The sequence below is a fragment of the Amblyraja radiata genome, chromosome 6, assembly GCF_010909765.2.
Source record: "Amblyraja radiata isolate CabotCenter1 chromosome 6, sAmbRad1.1.pri, whole genome shotgun sequence".
Taxonomy (NCBI): Eukaryota; Metazoa; Chordata; class Chondrichthyes; order Rajiformes; family Rajidae; genus Amblyraja; species Amblyraja radiata.
The window spans coordinates 20,395,241-20,420,296 of record NC_045961.1 but is presented as its reverse complement, the minus strand read 5'-3'; the positions used below and the strand labels follow the sequence as shown (position 1 = coordinate 20,420,296).

At 41.2% G+C, this 25,056-nt stretch overlaps 1 protein-coding gene across 2 annotated transcripts in view; it reads right to left on the bottom strand.

Moving 5' to 3' along the window:
* Positions 1–4,377: 4,377 nt before the first annotated feature.
* The window catches only part of sugt1 (SGT1 homolog, MIS12 kinetochore complex assembly cochaperone), a 79,606-nt gene continuing 58,927 nt past the window's right edge, over positions 4,378–25,056 (bottom strand). For both annotated transcript variants that reach the window (XM_033022302.1, XM_033022301.1), the window contains 3 exons: positions 15,975–16,059; positions 6,885–7,066; positions 4,378–4,728 (listed from right to left, as the gene is read on the bottom strand). In XM_033022302.1, coding sequence (XP_032878193.1) covers positions 4,627–4,728; positions 6,885–7,066; positions 15,975–16,059 — 369 coding nt within the window. In that variant the 3' untranslated portion in view covers positions 4,378–4,626. The remainder of the gene's footprint in view (positions 4,729–6,884; positions 7,067–15,974; positions 16,060–25,056) is intronic.

The following is a 25,056-nucleotide window of genomic DNA, read 5'->3' as shown; positions in this document are numbered from 1 at the left end:
GCTACTTCATTGTGGTTGTCCCATAACCGATCGTTGGTAATATTTAAGTCAAGGGACTTGAAGCTCCCAACTATGTCCACTATGAATGCTGATTAATGGGCCTGTCCCACTTGGCGATTTTTTAGGCAACTGCCGGAGACTGTCATAGTCGTAGCAGGTCGCCAAAAAACCGGCGACAACCTACGTCATCCTGGCGACAACCTACGACAGCACCTCCGTCAGGAGAAGTGAAGCTTCGCTCATTGGCGTCAAACGCACATGTTGAAAATATAGCGGCGACCAGAAATGCTCTACGACATTTTGCGCGACTGAGACTACTCCCGGCAACAACCGGCGAACATGTGGCGACAAACTAGTCGTCTGTAGTTGCCTTAAAAAATCGCCTAAGTGGGACAGGCCCATAAGGCATGCATTTCACCACGCTTCCTGAAATCGATAACTGGCTCTTCATCTTGCTGACATTGAGGGAGAGGTTGTTATCATGACACCATGTTACTAAGTTCTGTATCTGCTTGCAGAGCTTGAAGGCGCACAGCACCAACAAAGGACAGTTTCTTCCCCATAGTTAGTTATCAAGTTTATGAACCTGGAGGAGGAGCCATCTCGGGGAACGGCTGCTAACCAGCAGCCGTCTGTTTAATTCACTTTTTTTTTAAAGTTTTTATTAAGTCCTGTGCTTCGTCTGTTGGAGAAATTGACTTTTTAATGTGGGGGGTAGGGGGTAATTAGACTTCTAGGTCCCTACCTGGTCGGTGAGGCAGCTTTTGCTCCGGGCTGCCCCGTCGACCCGTCTTCGTGGCCTACCAGTGGGCGTGGAGCACCGTTTCCTGGCGGGGACCGCCCAGCACCTCGGCTTCGGTGGCGGCACAGCGCTGGAGCGCTATCACGGAGCGGAGCTGGCGATGCCTTGCCTGGGTCGCCGCGCTGGATCGACGTGCTAGAGCTCCAGTGAGCTGTGACCGCCGACTTCATCACCTCCGGGCTGCGGGTCTGCGGAGCAGAGCGGGCGGCGCCGATTCTAACATCGGGAGCCTGGGAGCTCCAACCCGGCGCGGCCTTGTCGGCCTCGGAAGCCGCGGTCCCCAGCTAGGAAGCGGCCGTTCCAGGTGGCCCAGCCACTGAGAGGACTCTCCCGACGCCGGGGCAACACCACCCGGCCAGAACAGCCAGGAACATCAGGCCTCCGTAGAGGCAATAGGGGAGGGCTCAATAGGCCTGACTTTGGGAGAACTGGGGATGGCGACTGGACATTGTGCCTTCCCCCACAGTGGTAACCATTGTGGGGGGATTATTTTTTTGTGTGTAAGTTAATATGTTAGTCTGTGTCCAAGATGGCTGTCGGAAGGGAGTGGACGCTGGCGCGCTTTAGCTGCCGCTGCTCTCTCTTCACATTGTGTTTTTTGATTTTTTGTCTTTGGAGCGATTTCTGTCTTTAATTTGTGTATTGGTGATGTCCTTATTATTTATTTTACTCCGACTATGTTTTTTCTCTTTTGTTAATTTCTGTAAGGTGTCCTTGAGACTTTGAAAGGCGCCCGCAAATAAAATGTATTATTATTATGAACAGGCCTTCCATAAAATGGGGCAATGCGGATGGCTTCAGGCGGGGCCTGTTGGGGGCTGGTGGGGAGCTCTGCCTTGGCCTACCACTGCTGTAGCCTACCCCAACCACGGCCTACCGCTGCCGTAGCCTACCCCAACGACGGCCTGCCGCTGCCGTGGCCTATTGGTCGCTCCTCACCAGCGGCGGCCGGTGGGCGGGGAGCGTCCTGCAGCCGGGGGAGGGGGACGGCTTCAGGCGGGGGCTTTCGGGGGCCGGTGGGTGGAGGAGCGTCCTGCAGTCGGAGGGAGACTGCTTCAGGTGGGGGCTGTCGGGGGCCAGTGGGGGGGGGAGAGCGTCCTGCAACCGGGGGAGGGTGTTGGCGTCAGACGGGGGCTGTCAGGGGCCTGTGGGGGGAGGGGATCTTCCAGCAGCTGGGGGAGGGGGAGGGCTTTAGGTGGTGAGGCGAGTATGGGTGATGTGGGCCGAAGGGACTGGTTTCCAGAGGGCTAGTAGGATATTGTGGGCTGAAGGAACTTATCTTGGGTTAGTACAGGTGTGGGGGAGGGTGTGTGTGGGAGGCATGGGGGGTTGTGGGTGGGGGGTGTGTGTTGTGGGGGTAGGGGAGTGTGTTGGAGGAGGGGAAGGAGGTGTGTGGTGGGGGGGGGAAGGGGATGTGTGGTGGGGGGAAGGGGGTGGGTGGTGGGGGGGAAGGGGGTGTGTGGTGGGGGGGAAGGGGGTGTGTGGTGGGGGGGAAGGGGGTGTGTGGTGGGGGGAAAGGGGGTGTGTGGTGGGGGGAAAGGGGGTGTGTGGTGGGGGGAAAGGGGGTGTGTGATAGGGAGGGGTTGTTGGCTCAGCAGCTACCGGTCCCGACCTCACTCAGCGTCTCCCGGCCCCGGACTCACTCAACGGCTCCCTGCCCGTGGTGGTGGTGGTCGCAGCCCCGCCCGCGGCCACACACAGTCCCGCCCGCGGCTACACACAGCACGGCACACTCTACTCCGCTCCTTCAGATTTATTCTGCTCGGTGATTGACAGCGGATGCCAGAAGGGGCGTCTCCGCCTCAGCGAATGACAGGAGAGAAGACCAATAACTTTTGTAATATTTCACCGATCGGAACAAAACTTGGTGCACTTGCAGCACAGGAGAACGGTGAGTAAGGTGGCGAAAAATCATAGCGCTATCAGGTACAGTTTTTGCGCAAATGTAAATAAAAACACAAACCGGAAGCGGGCAAGATGAGAGTTTTAGTTAAGTATAGATAGATAGAAAAAGAATAGAATAGAATAGATAGAAGGTAGATTGGCTCCTTAGGGCAGGAGACTGAGAAATTTAAACAATGGAAAAAAGATAAATGTCAAAGATTCTAAATAATTAATTTGGATTGTTATCTATGTAGATGACAATAAAAACATTCCAGTAATAGATGAGTTGCTAAAGAAAAAGATGTACTTAAAACAATCGCTACCACCAACAAAAACAAAAGCATTTAAAAATCATTAGACAATCAAGGAGCATCAGCATGGTTTGATGAAGGAAAAACAGTGCACAACACATTTGTAGATGCGTTAGCTTTTAAATGGGGAAATCGGTAGATGTGTCTTTGAGAAAATATCACAAAATCAACTGCATAAAATAAGATGGCAGACGGTTGCAGGTAATGCAGACGGTTGCAGGTAATACAGCCAACTAACAGTAAAGTGTCAGGATAAACTGATAATTTTCTCATTGGCACCCAGGATTGAGTTGGACACCATGGGGACTGGGCCTCAGCTTTATATAAATTATATCAGCGATGAATTACAGGATCAAGTGTAAATGTACTAAGAATATAAAATAGGTGGATTATCATATTGCAAGAGGATACAAAGAGCCTGGAAAGCAATACAGAAAGGTCATTAGTAGTCTAGAAGTTGGAAGATGGAGTAGAATTTGAGAAAATATGAATTAATTCACATTGTAGGAAAGAATGAAAAAGTTAAATTATTTAAAGATAATGAGATTGCAGAATGTTGCAAAGGATGTGCTTATGTCAGAGGCAGTGCAGATGGTTATATGGTGACGCTCTCTAAAACCAAAAAGGTCTATAGTCACTAGAGTATACGAACAAGTGATGATCGTATAAGAGGTTATCTCAAGTAAGATTCCGAGGGGGGATAATAGGGTGGATACTGAGAGGATGTTTCTCCTAATTTATCCCCAAGGAGGAAATTGACATGTTTAAACAATAAGCAAGCCAGTGGACAGCAGGAGAGAGCAGGAAGGCAGTGTTGAGATCATAATTGAATGGCAGAATAGGCTCAAGGGGCCAATAAGAGTATTTTTTTACCGGCTGATTTCAGGAACTGGTAAATGGAAATCTTAGCTGGAATACTAAGATTAATGATAACACAAAATATAATCATAACAAAAAGAATCTATATTTGAGTTCTTAGATTTTATACTAACACTACAATGACATTTTAAAAAGCCAATAAGTGTTGTAAATGTATTAACTTTTGCCATCAAGCATTAAGTATGAGCAACAAAAGCAAAATCTTATCAAAATTGCACCAGAAAATATTCAACTCAAAAAAAGTGTCATTTCATGTTATTTGCATTTTGGATTTTTACCCAACCCTTCATTTGATTTTTTTAATTACCATACCATTTTATCAAAAGGGGGGGGGGAATTGTGAACTGTGTTAATCTGTCTCACATTGTAAAGAAACACATCATTGTCAAAAGTATCAAGTTTCTGTTGCAACGAGGTAAGAAAAATCATATGTTTAGGTGTATGAAATCAATGCCATTGCAAACAAGGGTTGCTATAAAACTACTCACACACACAATAAGGTCATATATAGATATATAGTCAATTTATTCTGTGGTAGGAAACAGTTCACATTTTTAAAATTAAAAACTAAAGTGAAAAAACATCTTTAATTTCCTCTAACACTAATGTCAAGCCAAAGAATTCATCCAAACCATGCAAAGATCATCTATGGCTAAGGCAAAGACAACTAGAGTGTTGGACAGACACAAGATTTGTATGCGCTTTTTAAAGTTGAATTAATGGTGGAAATCAACATGCTAAGTTCAGTATTCAAAGCTTCTTCCATTCCATGTCATCTGGGGGATTTACAGCCACTGGTTTGGTGCCTACTTCTGTCCAATTTGTGCTCAGAACAGTGCCTCCAGATTCAGTCTACAAAGAACACAAGAAAAAGTACAGGTTAATTGTTGCTCCAAAGGTAATCATTTGCAAAAACAGCCACAATCGGACAGAATGAGCTGGTTCTTCGTGAAATGGAGATGAAAAGATGAGTAGAACTGAGTACAGGAATGTAGTAGTAACAGCACCTTAAAAAAGTTACCAATTGTTCCTATAATCAGAAATCCCCTACAATGTATCATGAGTCAGGCCCCAGAGCCAAAAAGCAAAGTAGACGCATAATGAAAAATAGCCACAAATCAGTTCAAAATAAAAATAGCTGCAAATCACAGTTCCAAATGAAAACAGTGACACAGGAAGCAAGGAAGATTCATATTCTGACTATAGTTGCTCTTACACTACCATGCATGGGTTGAAATGGTGCCCAAGATAGGTGTGATAAAATTCTGGAGTCTTGTACAAGTAATCCATAGCAGTGAACAGATTTATACCGAAAAAGAAACAAAATGACATTCGTTGAAGGGAAGTTAATTGAAGCTACATGGAAAAATTAACTGAAAAAAAATCCAAAGGAAAAAAATAAAAGTAAGCTTCAATAATCAGGCCATTTAAAAAAAAAAGGTCAACAAGAGGATTAAATTAAATATTGGCAAAGCAACAAAGGGAAAATTCTAACCACAAATATACATTAAAGCATTGAGTGCTTGAAATAAATCAGGAGAGCAAGACTCATCTATATCTATATTATTACTAAAACACTTTGTCTTGTTTGTGGCTGTCTGTGTGTATGTGTGTGTGCCAATTTCTATTTTCCTATTTTCTTCCAAACGCTAGGCTACAGCCTTCCCATTCTCACATTCTACTCACATTTTTGCCATCGAGGCAATAAATATCTTCCCGTTGCATTCCCACCTATATTTCCGCACATTTTAGTCGTTTAAAGTTTTTAAAAAAGGCAGAAAACTCACCTATTTCGGAAAAAAAAAACCCAGAGTGACGTCACATTCGACTCGCAAGTCAGAACGGGACACTCCGGGAGGGAGGGGCACTCCAGCGCATCCAAGTGATGTCACAATGCACTCGCCACACAGAACGGGACACTCTGGGAGGGAGGGGCACTATAGCACATTCGCGTGGCGGCCGCTGCCGGCGCCCGACACCTAGTGGCGAGGGTGGTGCCCCCCCCCCCTGGAGCCGAGCCTGGTGCTCGAGCTGGAGTGAGAGCCGAGCCCGGGGCCAAAATAAAACCCCGCCGTTGGAACATAGTAAGGGCCAAGCAGAGTACGAGAACCCTCCGTCTCCTTCTACCTCCCTCGCTTTCTCTACCCCCTCCCTCTCTGCCACCCTCCCCCTCCCTCTCTACTCCCCTCCCCCTACACCCCCAACACCCTCCCTCTAACTCCCCTCCCTATCTACCCTCACTCCCGCCCTCTCTACCCCCTCCCTCTACCCCCCTCCCCTACCCCCTCCCTCTCTGCGCTCCCTACTTCACTGCCATTACTTGACTTGGATAATAAAAATCAGCAAGGCGATGATCTGAAATAGGGATCATTTACATACTTGCCAAATAAAGACAAAGACATTTAACTGGGAAAAACTAGTGATATAATACTGACAAAAATTAAATCCATGAAAAAATGGATACATACATAATATCATAATTAGTAAAAGGATATTGTTGAGCTAGTCATGGTTCACATAAGGAATCTCTGCATAAGAATGAGGAACACTAAGAACAAACCAAGGATAAGTTAAAAAGGACAAATTTTACATTGTGATTTTTCTTCCTTAAAGAAAATGAATTTTGTGTAAATATAATTAAAACATTGCACTGGCGGCATATTCTGAAATGAAACACAGTCAGGACATCACAGATGTGCAGAGTGAGTTTCATCTTCTAGCTAATAAAATCAGATATTGATAATCAATACATTTAACGTATTTTGGTACTATCAGGAATGAGATAATTGTGTCAATTCGTGATTTGGAGTGCAAATTTAATCGTCAAATATACCCAAAGTGCATCATACCAAATTATTTCCATTTAGAAGCACCAATGATTTGGAGCAAGGGTAAAATTCCTGCTGTAAACTGTATTTGTATACATAATATTTATTAGGCGACATATATATTGGATAATAAATAAATACACCCACACACACAGTGTATAACAAAATAGTAATACTTACAAATGATTTATTCATAGCACGCTTTACTTCATCAGAGCCATCTGCATAGATCTTTTGAAAGAGCTGATTTAGAGCAGCATCTCCCTCTGGTTTCTCATCATTCTCTTCCTTTTTAATCTCCGTTACCAGTTTATCCCAATTCTTTGTGTTTTGAGATGAGGAAGGATATGGTTGCGGCTGTTCTAAAGATAAAGATCATTACACAAGCTAAATTAAAGGGGTGATTGAAGTTACGTGAATAACCTGAACATCACTGCTTTCAATAAATGCATTTAAAAAACAAATATAGAATAACACGAGTGACTATCTACATAACTGTGATTGTACCTCTCGACAAATAATCTAGAAATGTGGAAGAATACCTGAAGATTAGCTCAAATCTCACCACTGTAGTGAGCAATTTAAATTCAACCAATTAAATGTGAATAAATAACCTTATTGTCATAAAAACCCATCAAGCAAACCTTAGAGAAGGAAATGTGCCATTTTTATGTTCGGGTTACTTGTAAATTCTGGAAAAACAATATTGTGATTGTCAAACAGACCAACTAAGCATTAATATAAAAATATTGCAAGAAAAAAACAAAAAAACTATGTAGCATTGGACACATTAGAAACCCACTTAGTCAAGTCAAGCCTGCCAAGTCCACCGGAAGATATACAAAAATTGGGAAATTTATTCAAAAAAAATTAAGCAAAACAATAAAAGTAAAACATCTTTCAGACATTCTCTAAGATTCTTCCACCACCCGACCAGGGTGTCCCCTGTCCTATGGGATGTGGTGACACAGAGGAAGGGGGACCTTGAAAATTCATGTTCTCGATTCACATGTGTTGTAGCATCAGGACAAATACATGCAAGGAAACATCCTACTGATTATCACATATTCTCCTTCCTCTGCAGATGAATCTGAACTAAAATAAACAATACCTGGAAGGGCATACAGTGTAATTAATAGAGTATGTCAATTACATCAACATGAAGGACTCAGATACACCTACAAAACAAACCATAATCAGTGAGGATAGGGAACAAATTATCTTCTACAATAATTCTCAGCCCCCTTCTTTCCTCCTTCTACATCTACGACTGTGCAACCAAGTACAAATCCAATTTAATTTACAAATTCGGAGACATCACCACCATTGTGGGCAAGATGTCAATAATGAGACGGAGTACAGGAGGAGATTGAGAACCTCATGACCTGACTTAGAGACAAAATCTTTTCTCTCAATGTCAGCAAGACACAAGAGATAGTGATCGACTTCAGGAAGCGAAGCTGTACACATTCCCCGGTTAACATTGATGGCGCCAAAGTAGAGATTGTTGAAAGTTTCAAATTATAACCCCCCCATATCACCAAACAATATCACCAACAACTTGTCCTGGACCACCCATATTGAAGCGATGGCGAAGAAAGCACACTAATGCCTCTATGTCTCTCGAAGGCTTGGGAAGTTCAGCATGTCCCCAACAACTCTCACCAACTTCTACAGATGTGCCATAGAAAGCATTTTATCGGGATGTATCACAGCATGGCTAGGGATCAACTCTATACAAGACCGCAAGAAATTGCAGAGTTGTGGACGCAGCCTAGACCATCACACAAACCAACCTCCCTTCCATTGACTCCATTTACACTTTATGTTGCGTTGGAAGGACCACCTGCCTAATCAAGGACGAGTCACACCACGGCCACTCACTCTTCTCCCCTCTCCCATTGAGCAAAAGGTATAAAAGTATGAAAAGGCACAACTCCAGATTCAGGGCCAGTTTCTTCCCAGCTGTTGTTAGGCAACTGAACCATCCCACCAACAACTAGAGCACAGTCCTGAGCTACTATCTACCTCATTGGATGACTCAATTGTTATCATGTATTGTTTTTCTGCTGACTGGTTAGCATGTAACAAAATCTTCTCACTGTACTTCGGTACATGTGACAATAAATCAAACTCAATCTACCTGCTGCAAATGTTCTTAATATGTCTTAAATGTTCAGAGCTGCCAAGTTTTGTCAGAGCATTTCAGTTTTCTAGTACTTCTTCAATATTCCTCAGTATTTTGCTGAGGAAATCAATAATTTTACGCGGTGCTATTTTGCTGAATTTCTTTTTTTTTTTAAATGTGCGGTCATATCCATGTAAGAGTACAAGAATGCATAACTTTGCTCCCAATTGACATTCTTCTATGCACCTTACTTGACAGTGCATTCTTTGCCATCTTTATATACTGCAGTTTGAATGGCTGCTTCCTGCTTTTAGCACCAGATGACATAGAAGCCATTTTTGAAGCCTCCCTCCTCTTTCCCTCCCTCCCTACCCCTCCCCCCCCCCCCCCACCCCTCCTCCTTCCTTTTTTCTCCCTCCCTCTTATTCCCTCCCCTCTCCATCCTCTCCCTCTCTCCACCCCTCCCTCTCTCACCCTTGAGCCCACCCACCTTTCTGTGAAATCAAGGCCAATCCCACTGTAACTGCAATCTCACTGGTAACCTTTCACCACTTATCCAGAATTCTACTACTGCCTGAAAAATAATCAAAGGTTCAAAGAGAATTCCAAAACTCATTGTTATACGAGAATTTTCCTCAACAGTCTGTGACCCACAGAGCTGTGGCCATAGTGCTATGTTTAAAGCCCATAGTGCTGTAATGCCCAAAAATGGACATAATACTCCTAACTTTTATTTAGATGCCCTCTTCCAGGTTCACCCAGAATGAGTTCAGCAATTCAGAGGTGTTATATCTTCACTTTCTCATCATACTCATCATGTATGTTCAAGCATACCAATCTTGTCCGAGCTAAATAGATTTATCAATCAATACAATGAACAAAATTGAGAAAGTGTAATGAGTATGTAAGTGCTTAGTTAATGTCCACAATTTGAACACCATAATTTTTCTTTCACATTCAATAATTGGACAGCAATTCAATAGACAATAGGTGCAGGAGTAGGCCATTCAGCACTTCGAGCCAACACGGCCATTCAATGTGATCATGGCTGACACCACAATCAGTACCCCGTTCCTGTTTTCTCCCCATATCCCCATAAGCCAGTCCTGCCATCCCGGGAATTAAACTTGTAAACCTACGCTGCACTCAATCAATAGCAAGAATGTCCTTCCTCAAATTAGGGGACCAAGACTGCACACAATACTCCAGGTGTGGTCTCATTGGAGCCCTGTACTACTGCAGAAGGACCTCTTTGCTCTTATACTCAACTCCTCTTGTTATGAAGGCCAACATGCCATTCGCTTTCTTCATTGCCTGCTGTACCTGCAAGCTTACTTGCATTGACTGATGAACAAGGACCCCCAGATCCCGTTGTACTTCCCTTTTCCCAACTTGACATTTAGATAATAATCTGCCTTCCTGGTTTTGCCTCCAAAGTGGATAACTTCACATTTATCCACATTAAACTGCATCTGTCCACTCACCCAACCTGTTCAAGTCACCCTGCATTCCCATAGCATCCTCCTCACAGTTCACACTGCCACCCAGCTTTGTGTCATATGCAAATTTGCTAATGTTACTTTGAATCCCTTCATCTAAATCATTGATGTATATTGTAAATAGCTGCGGTCCCAGCACCGAGTCTTGCAGCACCCCACTAGTCACTGCCTACCATTCAGAAAGGGACCCGTTAATCCCTACTCTGTTTCCTGTCTGCCAATCAATTTTCAATCCATGTCAGCACTCGACCCCCAATACCATGTGCCCTAATTTTGTCCACTAATCTTATCAAATTCTTTCCGAAAGTCCAGGTACACTACATCCACTGGCTCTCCCTTGTCCATTTTCCTAGTTACATCCTCAAAAAATTACCGAAGATTAGCCAAGCATGATTTCCCCTTCGTAAATCCATGCTGACTCGGACCAGTCCTGTTACTGCTATCCAAATGTGCTGCTATTTCATCTTTTATGATTGACTCCAGCATCTTCCCCACCACCGATGTCAGGCTAACGGGTCTATAATACCCTGTTTTCTCTCTCCCGCCTTTCTTAAAAAGTAGGATAACATTAGCTACCCTCCAATCCACAGGAACTGATCCTAAATCTATAGAACATTGGAAAATGATCACCAATGTGTCCACAATTTCTAGAGCCACTTCCATAAGTACCCTGGGATGCAGACCATCAGGCCCTGTGGATTTATCAGCCTTCAGTCCCATCAGTTTACCCAACACCATTTCCTGCCTAATGTGGATTTCCTTCAGTTCCTCTGTCACCCCAGATCCCCTGGCCACCAGTACATCAGGAAGATTGTTTGTGTCCTCCTTAGTGAAGACGGATCCAAAGTACCTCATCTGTAATTTCCTTGTCCCCATAATAAATTCACCGTTTTCAGTCTTCAAGGGTCTAACTTTGGTCTTCACTAATGTTTTCCTCTTCACATACCTAATTGTACCTTCAAGTCCAATAAAACTGTTATCCGAGGAGTGGGATAAGCTACATTGAGTGGGAACAGACCCTTACCAATAGTGTTTTTCTATGCTATAAATTTTGTGTTTTTAATTGTAAATTGGACACGTTTTGCAGTCAAGATGGACTGAGAATCTGTTCTTCATCTGTTCTAAAACTTGTAATTGTTGTATGTTCTGCATAAGCCTTCGATGTTCTCAGATAAAACATGTTATTCATGCCCTAAGAGACATCTTATAATGTACAAAATCTAAGTATTTAAGGTAACCTTTAGATCTTAAAAAAAAAACTTTTCTGTATGTACTAATTTGTTCCATTTCCAGACGTTCTAATTACAGAAATAATCCATGGTGAAATGATATAATTAATTTGCTTACTTCCTGGACAGCATGTAATAACAGAGCAATGAATGAAGGAAGTCTAACTGGACTCAATCCCACATGAAATGAAGGAGAAATCAAAATTTATACATCATGTCCTATCATGGACTAAGTGATGTGATTTCAGTATACTTCACCACCTAACCTGTTTTTAGATCTCAACTTGGTCAAGAGATTTTCTCAGTATTTTGATTACATTTCTGAGCAGTTTCCCTGCATCTTCCCAAAACCTCAAAGTTGCGGCAGCATTTATATCTATATTACTAAAAGTCTGATCTTGACCACTTCCTGTTGTTCTGTACATTGATTTTAGAAAAAACGCTGCCACTTACGGCTGTGATTTTGGCCATCTTACTCAGAGTCCCCCTCCGCTGGGCAGGACAAGACGATTAAAAATAAAAGAGTTATTAGTGTTTAAAAAATGTTGAGATTCTCTCTCCTGAAGGTCAAGCCCTTTCCGGAGGGACTATAAAATCTGGAAGTGTTGAGTGCCTCAGTCTCTGCAAGATGGGGGAGCGAGAGGGTTACGTCTCTCAGTCTGAGCTGTGAATAACACTGAACACATGTATACTAAATTGTGAGTGGTTTTACTGACCTGTCAGTGCCCTTAATGTGGTTTGAAAATATAGTTTGGAAATGCTAAAGCTGTGTTGCCTTTGGTTTGGAAATGCTAATGTTGTGTTGCCTTTCGTTTCGAAATGCTAAAGCTGTGTTGCCTTTGGTTTGGAAATGCTAAAGCTGTGTTGCCTTTGGTTTTGGAAATGTTAAAGCTGTGTTGCCTTTGGTTTGGAAATGCTAAAGCAGTATTGCCTTTGGTTTGGAAATGGTAAAGCTGTGTTGCCTTTGGTTTGGAAATGCTAAAGCTGTGTTCCCTAATTAAAGTTGCCTTGCCTAATTAAAGTTGCCTTGCCTTCTATATAATTAAAAGTCTAATCTTCACTACTTCCTGTTTGCGTTTTATATTGATTTTAGAAAAAACGCTACCACGTACGTCTGATTTTTCGCCATCTTACTCAGTCCCCCTCCGCTCATCATGTGCCGAGGATTTTTCCCATAGATGAAAAATTATAGTTATTAGTGTTTACAAAATGTTGAGATTCTCTCTCATGTCAATCATGCCATGAAGGCCACGCCCCTTCTGGTGGGAGGGGGAGAGGGACTATAAAACCCAGAAGTGTGGGCGTGGCTCAGTCTCTGCAAGATGGGGGAGGGAGAGGTCACGGCTCGCTGTCTTTAGTGGCCTTGCACCCTGCTTGAAATGGTATGAAACTGCACTTGAATTTGGTGGCCTTGCACCCTGCTTGAAATGGAATTTCAAGGAATAGCCGTGAGTCAACTGCCAGCCCACCAGCCGTGAATGTGTGAGCTGCCAGCACAACAAGCTTGAGTGACGGAGCCGTCAGCCCAAGAATCCATTTAGCCCATCAACCTGCTCAGCAAAATATAGTCTTCGTAGACACCTCAAACTGAAGCACATGAACTGCATTTAATACAATGCACATGATCACAAAACGGTTAACATTCCCTTATTTTAAATCTTTGGGGCAATAAAAACAGGAATTGATTTACTCAGAATTTACAATTTGTGTTAACATAGGGAATGAAATGGCAGATTATTCATTGCTAAAAATATAGAGGATGCAAAGACCACCAAATGATAAACCAATTAAGTGAGCAAGATGGAACATAACTTAGGAAAATATGTGATTATTGACTTTAATAGGAAAAATAGAAAAAAAAATTGAGATGCAACACTTTAAAGTTGGTATATGGAAACATAGAAATTAGGTGCAGGAGGTCATTCGGCCCTTCGAGCCAGCACCGTCATTCAATATGATCATGGCTGATCATCCAAAATCATTACAACGTTCCTGTTTTTTCCCCCATATCCCTTGATTCCGTTAGCGCTAAGAACTATATCTAACGCTCTTTTGAATATATCCAGTGAATTGGCCTGCACCGTCTGTGGCAGAGAATTCCAAAGATTCACAATTTTCTGGGTGAAAATGTTTTTCCTCATCTCAGTCCTAAATGGCCTACCTTTTATTCTTAAATTGTGACCCCTGGTTCTGGATTCCCCCAACATCAGGAACATTGTTCCTGCATCTAGCCTGTCCAATCCCTTAAGAATTTTGTATGTTTCTATAAGATCCACTCTCATTCTAAATTCCAGTGAATATAAGCCCAGTTGATCCATTCTTTCATCATATGTCAGTCCCACCATCCCAGGAGTTAACCTGGTGAACCTTTGCTGCACTCCCTCAATAGCAAGAATGTCCTTCCTCAAATTAGGAGACTAAAATTGCACACAATACTCCAGGTGCGGTCTCACCAGGGCCCTGTGCAACTGCAAGATATTTGCTTGACACAGTGTTGTAGATATTCACCAGAATGTTTCTTGGGGTGCCTTATAAGATTGAATACGAGTGGATTTATACTCAAATCCTCTTGCTACGAAGGCCAACGTGCCATTTGCTTTCTTCACTGCCTGCTGTACCTGCATGCTTACTTTCAGTGACTGATGTACAAGGACACCCAGGTCTCGCTGCACCTCCCCTTTTCCTAATCTGATACCATTCATATAAAATCTGCCTTCTTGTTCTTGCCACCAAAATGGATAACCTCACATTTATCCACATTATACTGCATCTGCCATGCATCCGCTCACTCACCCAAATCACCCTGCAGCCTCCTGGACTGGATTGCCAGTGTATGAAACACAGGAAGTTAACATGTAGATAGGGTATTGCAAGCACATGAGAAGACAAATGATACATTGTTTATAATGAAAGGAGTTGAAGTACTACTCTTTACACACATGACTATGTGGCTAAGCAGAGTTCCAAAGCCATTCATAAGTTTCCCAATGGCATCACTATTGGAAGAATCATGACTGACGATGAGTTGGCATACAAATACGAGATGGAACATCTGATTTAGGAGTGCGCAAGATCAACCTCTCGCTAAATATCAACAAAACCAAGGAACTAATTATTGACTTCAGAAAGGGCAAGTTGGAAGAAGACATTCCTAGGTGTAAACATCTTGGATGACCGAACCCGGGCCCAGCACATCGATGTAAACATGAAGGTATCTCCCAGGTACATCTACATTCTTCAAAATTAAAGAAAATTTGGCATTACACTGAACACTACCAAACTTCAACGAATGCACTGCAGAAAGTATCCTAACTGGTTGCATTGTGGCCTGGTACGGAAATTCCATTAACAGCATTGCAAGAGGCTGCAGAGTGGCACTCAGCCAAGTCCATTAGTGACACAGCTCTCCCAACCATCAAAAGTATCCATGAGGCACTGCCTCAAGAAGCCGACATCCATCATCAAGGATCTCTACCATCTGGGTAAGGAACAGCAGCTTTCCTACAACTATCAGGTTCTTGAACCAAGCTGCACAACTCTAATTCAGCATTGGCAACAATGCTCACTTTCTTGTATTACCATGGACTTGTTTCCTAATTGCTTTTGCACAGAAGCCTTTTTACCGTTAGGCAGGATTTTACTGTCATGCACAATCTATGCATAATTTGTGCTTTTGTGCGCAATATGAATTTGCGCACTCGTGGAACCGCTGCATGCAAAATTTTCAGTGAACCTGTACCTTACTGTACATGTGCATATGACAATAAACGAGTTGATTACATGGAAAACAAAATGTTTCTGCAGTTCTTGAGCTTACCTTAACCCTGCATAAATTTGTGCTGAGGTATGTCTCCACACTAAAGGAAGATATTTGCTTGAGACAGTGTTGCAGATATTCACCAGAATGTTTCTTGGGGTGCCTTATAAGATTGAATAAGAGTGGCCTCCATTTGCTGAGAGCTAATAAATTATGATGCCTCGTTGAATTACTTAGGATTCTGAAAGGGGATGACATGGATGCAGAATGGCTGTTTGGTTTGGCTGAAGGCTACTAGTTACACAATTTCACAACAAAGGAATGAGCCATTTAAGATCAGTTATGTAACAGCTTTACTTAACGGTTGTGAACCTTTGGAGTCTTCTACTCCAGAGAATTGTGGATGCTCAGTCAGTGGGTATATATTCAAGGTTGTCATTTGTTTGTTTCTTTTTCCTCACATAAATATTTTATTGACTAATGACAAAAAGATCTGTAAAGCTGCATTTATTACCCTTTGGCAAAATAAAACAATTATATGTACAGATTCCTCTAGCCAGAGAAAATTGCAACAGGTTCGTGGAAAAATATTAATGACATTAAAAAAAATTGGATAATTCGTTTTCAATGTTCAAACATACTGTGGCATATTTTCACCTGGCATGAAGTATTTTACATCTGGTGCAACTCCTTCCAGCTTTTCCCACCGCATTGCTTCAGTTTTCTTCATTTTTAGCTCTATCTACAAAACATAATTAATATATCAAACAGATTGTTTCACGATAAGTCATTACCTACTGTCACTTTAAGTTAAATATAATCTCCAAACTTGTTTTTTTATTGCAAGAGTGATGAAAGTACAAAAATGGGGAATTCTCGCTCCAATTCTACATAACTATCCATCCTCAATTTTACTGACTTGCTTGCAGTATGCGATAAGGTTAAATTCACGATTTCCTTCCATCATACCTGCTGTTCTGTTGAGCTGAGAGGCAATACCGTCATTGAGTTCCATTCTTATCTTGTCAGGCACTGTCAGAAAATTAACTTGTTGTCACTTTCACATGGCTCATATCTGACCCTTCTCTCCTCTAACTTATCTTTCACCATCTCAGAGAATAAGTGCCCAATATCTATTAGAAGCCATAGGTTTCTCAAATCGTACCTACATCTCCTCCAACATTTTGTTGAAGCAATTGAGCCAGAGTAACCGGGTGAATGGACTGGATTCTAGTCTTCACCCGGTTACTCTGGCTCAATTGCATCTGTCCTGTTGACAAGACTTTCCTCACCAGTGCCTTGAGATACCTTCCTTTTCATTCCGCTCTACAATGCTTGACAGGCTTTCAACTGAAGAAGGGTCTCGATCTGAAACGTCGCCCATTCCTTCGCTCCATAGATGTTGTCTCACCCGCTGAGTTACTCCAGCATTGTGTCTACCTAGGGCTTTCAACTGTGTCTATTTCCAGAACCTGCTCTCACTCCTCCTTTCATTGTCTCGCCTTATCCATAGGTTTCATATTCAACAAATCAGCCGTCATTATTTCTGCCACAATCAACAACATTCATCACCAGACACAACTTCTCCCTCCCCTTTCAACCTGGTTCACAATTCCATCTCCCCATCTACTCCACTACTCTTGGCACCTTTGCATACAGCCACTGGAAAGACAACATGCACACTTTTATATTGTCCATTCACACTACCCAGGAACCCAGAGTCATTTCAGGTGAAGCAGTAATTCACTTCCACTTCTTTCTATTTAGTGTAATGCTCATAATGTGGTGTCTTCTACACTGGAAAATAAGTTGAATGCCACTTTGCAGATTCTGAGGATGATTTTGAAATTCAGTTCTCTGTCATTGTGACCCATCCTACTCTGATTTGCATCTTTATTTCATCTAAAGATATTGCAGATCTCAGATATTGAATTCAACAATTCCAATTGTTGAATTCAGTTTATACGAGAACTAACGACTAACTTTTTCTCTCTCTCTAAATGCTATCTGATCTGTTCAGTATTTCCAGCAAATGTTCGACCCCAAGTGACATCAAATGTACTCCCTTTCCTTCTAGTGTTCTCATTCACACTCCTCAACTGCCAAGTTACTCTCTAGGAGAAAGCCATTATAGGATACTAATTCAAGGACAAAGAAAACTATAAATATTTCATTTCACCAAATATTCAACTGTATTATCCGTTTAATTTGAATTTTATAAGAAACATTCCACAATAAGTGAAAACATTAATAAAATTAGATTTTTTGTTTCATTATTTTATTGAGAGGTATAATTTTATTTTGTATATGGTATTTAGTCTTCAGATGTATCACTGGCACTTGCCAGCTAAACCTAGGGAACCATTTAGACCTCAGAACAGAACTTCTTTGTATAAACGGGCTTGAGACATTTAACCAGCACGAAAAGCTGAAGCATTAAATTATGACATGCCAAAAGCAGACAACCTTGTGCGATTGAATGCAGTCCATTCTTTCTTAAACTCAGTAAAACTAAAAAAAATCCCTTAACTGAGCACCTGAAAATTTGGATTAGTTTAAAAAGGGGCCGATAATATTTCCCTTGATAGAAGGCACTTTTCTTGGTAGATGGGGAACAGAAATCCAAAATAAATAGTAACAAGAACTCAGTAATATCTGTGAAATCATTTGAAAACGGCAATGTAATAGACAATAGGTGCAGGAGTAGGCCATTCGGCCCTTTGAGCCATTCAATGTGATCATGGCTGATCATCCCCAATCAGTACCCCGTTCCTGCCTTCTCCTCATATCCCCTGACTATTTTTAAGAGCCCTATCTAGCTCTTTCTTGAAAGCATCCAGAGCACCGCCCTCTGAGGCAGAGAATTCCACAGACTCACCGATAGTGTTTCCTCGTCTCCGTTCTAAATGGCTTACTCCTTATTTTTAAACTGTGGCCCCTGGTTCTGGATGCTGCTAATCAGCCCATTTCTCATGCATTTTTCATAATCTATTGCAGAATATGTATAATAAATTTGTACGACTTTATCCAACCTTCAAAGTTTTAGGATATTCACTATTGTAAAAGTCAAGTGTTTTTAACAATGCCCTCCATTTAAATATCACATTATTACTACCTACGGTGAAGACAAAAAAGCACACATCTGTGTTCATAGTCTCCCAATTGACAGCAAAGAAATTAAAACACATTGAAAGTTTGTTACAATACCCATTCGAAAGAAACTCCAGTGCCTGTATTAGCTTATATATCTGGCATAACATTAACATCATCCCATGGCACCATGTTATAATAAAAAGAGCAGGTGGTTCATGGTTACACCAAAATAAGACACTGAATGGCAGAAATCATAATAAAATTAAAATTATCCTAAAATAAAAGTAAAATTTTAGAAAGAAGGTCAGGTGCAGTACAGTAAACAGTTAATGCTTCAGATCCTTTCATTAGAACTGGTGAAAGAAAAAGCATAACAAACTCAAACCAAGCAGTTAAATCTTTTCTGTTCTCCCCCCACCAGCATTCCATCGGAAATGTCACACATTCGTTCTCTCCAGAGATGCAGCCTGCTGAGTTACTCTAGCATTTTGTGTCTATCCACCTATCACCTGCCAAGCTTTACCCCGCCCCCACCTCTCTTCTCCTCTACTAAAACCCATCTGAAGAAGGGTCCCAACACAAATCGACACCTATCCATTCCCTCCACAGATGCTAATTGACCTGCCGCGTTACTCCAGTACTTGGTGTTTTGCTCAAGATTTCACCATCAACAGTTCCTATAGATAAAAAAATGTCTGACCCTCCTCAAGGATCACACATCTTAAAATTAGCTTTATGAGCCTCAGTCATTGTAACATGGAAAAAATATTACTGATTCCGCTGACTTCTGGAAAACCTCACTATCTGCCTTCCACTAATCTAAAAATCAAACCTATACCATAATTCTGCCTTATGACTTCATTACCATCAATGTTGCAAATGACCCTTTAAATCCACGGGCCACAATTATACTAACCGGGCTTTACTGGGACTGTAGCAAATGTCTACTCCATTCCCTTAATTCGCATTCTTTGTTGCTAAACTATAAACAGCATCACTTCTTTAAACTTGTAGGGTACAAGTCCTTGAGCTGCAGATCAGACATAGTTGTTAAAGTGTCATCATGAAAAGGACTGCAATGGTTCAAAGCCATCAAGTTCTCAGGTTTATCCGAGGGTGGGCATTAAATGCTGACCTCACTCATTATATTACTGGCCAATATTGAAGTCAAATGTATCTAATGCAAATTAATTTTTTTAACTCTGCCATATGTTAGAAAAAAAGGGTTCTACAGACATTTCATAAGACCATAAGACATAAGAGCAAAATTAGGCTAATCATCGAGTCTGCCATTCGATCATGGCTGATCTATTTTGCCCTCTCAAGCCCATTCTCCTGCCTTCTCCTAGAAATCTTTGACACCCTTACAAATCGAGAATCTATCAATCTCTGCTTTAAAAATTCCCAATGACTTGGCCTCCATAGCAATGAATTCCAAAGATTCACCACCCTTTCATTTCATATCATCCTTTTATGCATGTAGGTAAGAGGAATTGTATATTTTTGAAAATCTACTCAATTTATTATTGATACCATTACTTTCATTTGGTAAAGAACAGATAACTTTTATCCTGACCCAAAGAGTTTCTATTACTGACATGAGAACAAAATTTAAAATCACTAAAAGATACCAATATTCTTGTTTCAGCAGCAAAATAGAAAGCATTGTTAGCAAGTTTTTGTTAATAAGGGTCAGAATTTTTTTTATCTATAGGAACTGTTGATGGTGAAATCTTGAGCAAAACACCAAGTACTGGAGTAACTCGGCAGGTCAACCTCGCACTGTCACATCTCGACCGGAAAAATACCTATGCCAGGATCCTCTTTATAGACTTCAGCTCCGCTTTTAATACAATCATCCCACAGCAGCTGGTGGAGAAGCTGAAGCTGTTAACGGTGGATACTGGCACTTGCAACTGGGTCCTTAACTTTTTATCACAACGGCAGCAGACAGTCAGGGTGGGCAGTCAGACATCAAGAACCATCGCTGTGAGCACTGGCTCACCCCAAGGCTGTGTCCTAAGCCCCTAGCTGTTTAGTCTGCTTACACATGACTGTACTGCTAGACTCAGTAACAACTATATTAACAAGTTCGTTGATGACACAACAGTGGTGGGTCTCATCAGCGACAATAATGAGTCGGTGTACAGGATGGAGGTGGAGCTGCTCACAGGATGGTGCAGATCCCACAACCTCACTCTTAATGTGGAAAAAACTAAGGAGATGGTGATCGACTTCAGGAGGGCGGGAAAACAACATCACACTCCGCTGTATATTGATGGAGCTGCTGTGGAGAGGGTCAGCAGTGTGAAGTTCCTAGGACTCCACCTGGCGGATGACCTGACCTCTACGACCAATACCACAGCAGTGATCAAAAGAGCTCAGCAGCGGCTCCACCCTCTCCGGAGACTAAGGAAAGCAGGTCTCCCTACTGCTCATCTAAGAACCTTCTACAGGGGCACAATCGAAAGCATAATGACCTACGGCATCACTTCCTGGTTCGGGAGCTGCAAGGCTTACGAACAATATCAACTCAACAGGATAGTGAAGACCGCCAGCAGGATCATTGGTGCCCCACTCCCTTTCCTGTTGGAGATATACAAGAAGCGGAGCATCAGTAGAGCCATCTCCATCATCCAGGACCCTTACCACCCATCACACCACATCTTCTCCATTCTGCCATCTGGGAAGACGTACAGGAGCATCAGCTGCAAAACCAGCAGGATGCTCCACAGCTTCTTCCCACAGGCAATAAGACTGATTAACGGACTTTGTCCCCTACCCAAATATCGTTCACCAACACATTCAACCTCGTCCATACTTTGACAGTTAGGCACCTGTCAAAGTAAAGCCACTGTAAAGCCACTGTCGGTCAGAATGTCTGTTTTTATTCTATTGTAAATTTTAGGCCTATTTTCTGTTTTTAGACATGGTAATTTTATTTTGTTTTTAAAGCTCTATATATTTATCCTTTTTTATTAACTACACTGAATGGAAACTGATCGAGTAACGTTTTTTTCGTTTCCTCTGTATATGCGAGTACTCAGTGAAAATTATATTAAAGAAATACTGAATACTGAATAAGTTCACTATATGTTAAATGTATATAATTATATTCAGTACCATTTACAAATGGAATTTCTAAATTTTTAATTTGTAAATTCTGAACCGCTGTTGATTGGTATAAATTCTAAGTTTAATTGTTCAAAATTAGTTCATACAGATGCTACCAATGCACCATTCTACATCAACATATGCTTATTTTATACTGATTTGGTATCTGGATGAAATTATAACAATGCCATCAGGCGTAATACAGGATTAGATTCAACATTATTCATAAAAAATAAACTGTATTGGAGTTGCAAAATATCTGCAGCATTGTTTGCTGTAGAGTTGTTATTTAAATTGCTTTATGAATGTGCACATTGTCTGTAGGGCCAGTATTCATTGCCCACTGTAACTGCCCCTGGAGAGAGTGGCTTGCTAAACATTTCAGAGGTTTATTATTTAATGGAGTACACAGGAGTATATTTTGTGTACTATTGCGTACACAATAGATATTTTGAACCAGTCACCAGAATCCCTTGGCAGTTTGCTGCTTTCAATAAAATACATTTTGTCGGCCTCTCTCTTATCAGCCCCAATAAGTAGGAATAGAAAGTGCACAAACACTATAACCAAATTAGAACACTCCTTATATATGTGATAAAAAGGACAAATTAAGAACACTTTTTTAGATGTCGTATCCCCAAAACTTGTTAGTCATAAAAACAGAATTATGGAAATATTCAGCAACAGAATTAACATTAATGACCTTTCAATGAACTAGAAAGGGCAGGAAATTTGAAGTGGCAGAATTCAGTGTTGAATTTAGCAATATGCTTAAATCAGACCGGAAACACAGGTGATTGCAGATGTTGGAATCTCTGGGGGGGGGGAAAACATACTGTAGGAAGAACTCCGCTGGTTGAGCATCATCTGTGGAAGCAAAGCGAAGGATGAGTTTCAGATCAACAGGCTGCATCAGGGCTGGATGGTGCAATCGTGAAATGCTGCTGATCAGTGGTGGGTGAACTGTTGCCATGAACTGCCTCAGTCCTTCTCATGAAGGTACAGTGCCCTCCACAATGTTAGGGACAAAGATCTATCATTTATTTATTTGCCTCTGTATAAACACAGCTGTAATTTCTACATGATGAAACCAAAATGGATAAAAATGGCCTTTAAAAAAATCTGACAATGTGCACATTAATGTGTTTTTTTCTATTATAAATCTCAAATTGTGGAGTACAGAGGCAAATAAATAAATGATGGGTCTATGTCCCAAACATTATGAGGGCACTGTAATGTCAGTGTTGTTGGTAGAGAATACCATGATTTCTACCCTACAACAATAATGGATATGTTTCCAAATCAGAATGGAAAGGAATCTTCATCTAGTGGATGTTCCCTCCATTGGTGTCCTGGATCACCAACTACCTGACTGGGCGACCACAGTATGTCAGGCTACAGAACGGTGTCTCGGACATGGTAGTGAGCAACACAGGAGCCCCACAGGATGGTCCTCTCTTCCTTCCTGTTCACCATCTACACCTCGGATGTCAGATACAATTCGGACTCCTTCCACCAGAAGGGCTTCATACCAACTCTTTCGATGTGCTTCTAAAGCCACATTATTTACAGTTGAGGTACTGTTCATGGTGATCCTCAACATTTTCATAGTTGAGGATTTGATTATATTAATGCTTTTGAAGGTTAAACACACTCTGATCAAAGCCTGGCACTTTTGAGCTGTTGACATTGCTCCTTACAGAACTTTCCAGTAGGCAAACAGCCCTTCAGACTACCTTATCCATGCTGACCAATTTGGCATACTGGGTTGGCCCAACTTGCCTGTATCTGACCCATAGCCCTCTAAACCCTTTTAATCCATATATCTGCCCTAATGTCTTTTAGGAGTGTTTGAAGAATATCTTTTCATTAGCTGAGACTTTGTGAGTTGAAGAACCCTGAAGTTCAGTATGATCATTGCAGGCCTCAACTCATCTTCTGTGACAGTTCTGGATGACCCTCAACGACTCAATCTTGCAAATATTTAGCCATTGCCACCTTAAAAATATCTAATCATCTAGCACCACCACCCTTTCGGGGCAGAGAATTCTGGCCATTCATTCCTCTGTGCAAATGTGTACAAATATTATCCAAAGGTTAGCAAACAATTACTGTGGTGATGCCCGTGGTGGTGGCAGGTGGGGTTTTTCTTGGGGGGGGGGGGAGGGGGATGATTGACCTCCAACCACTGCAGTGTTTTCCCCTTTTTTGTCAACTTTGTCTCCTTGAAGTCACCCACACTCAGTCCAATGTTTCTTGATTTTTAAAATCACTCTTTTCATCTGGGTATCTACTTAGCCAGTTCTTTGCTCTATGCTTAGACCAAGCATGTGATGTGTCTAGACCAAGCATCTAGATGTGTTAATTGGCAAAATTCCAAAGTGGCACAAGGGAGATGTTTTGACTTGATGAGTGAATATGGATCTAAAATGCATTGCCACAGATGGTAAAGGAAACAAATTCAATTGTATCATTCAAAAGAGTTGGATGAGTATTTGAAATTAAAGAAATGGCAGGATGGCTGGCAGAATTGCTCTTACTTAGAACAGGTTAATTGGTATCTTTCCAAGTTTTAATCCCTCTACATCATTTTTGTTACTGAATCAGAATTTTGTCCCGAATAATTTTGTCAAGTTTTTGTTCTGTTAATTTCTCCACTATACCCTTAATGATATTCATTTTCTTAAGTTTTCCCAACATTCGACACATGTTCCCCTTTATTTCTGCTACACCTATGACTTCCAAAAGACAGAGATAGTGTTTATTAACTGTTCCATTTTTAAAATATGTATTACAATCTCAAATGGCATAGAACCCACAGTCTTTTCTGCATTATACCTTTTCATGTAGCTACAAAAGTTCAATGGTATGCCATTACATTCTAATTTTTCTCTAAATTTTTAATCAAAAAATAGAATAATTGTTGCTGCCTTAACAGTTTCAAATTGGTAAAGAATCTCAAAATAAATTTTATTGTTTATCAAATGGAAAACAATCTGTATTCTCAATTTGTTATAACCAGTTATTCAAGTTCCAAGCCTTGGGTTTCTCACTCCTGAAACTTGCAAACTTTTACAAATGAAAATGTAGATTTTGTTTTCAGAAGCATTTTGACATCACCCCAAAGATTACTGTTTAAACACGACTTAAAGGAATCAAATTCAGTTGGTCCTTGGAGCCCACTATTCAAAGTTACCATGGTGTAACAAACTTATTTCTCAATTTGTTGGCAGAATTCTACAATTACTGAAGAATTCAAACTAAGGTAATAGCACCATTAACTGTAATTATCATCAAGTACACATTTAATTATGGGTTTTATAATAAATTTCACAATTGACCTGTTCTTTAACCTCAAATGTCGCTGACATTTACTGAATGGAATATAGTCCTTATTAATTGGAGAGGATTTTAATACTAAAATGTCACATGCATAATCATAACTAAATGAACAAAAGCTAGAAATGCTAAAATTAAGCAAGCTACCCATTTAAAGCTTATTCCATAAAATGTACAATACATTATTAAATTA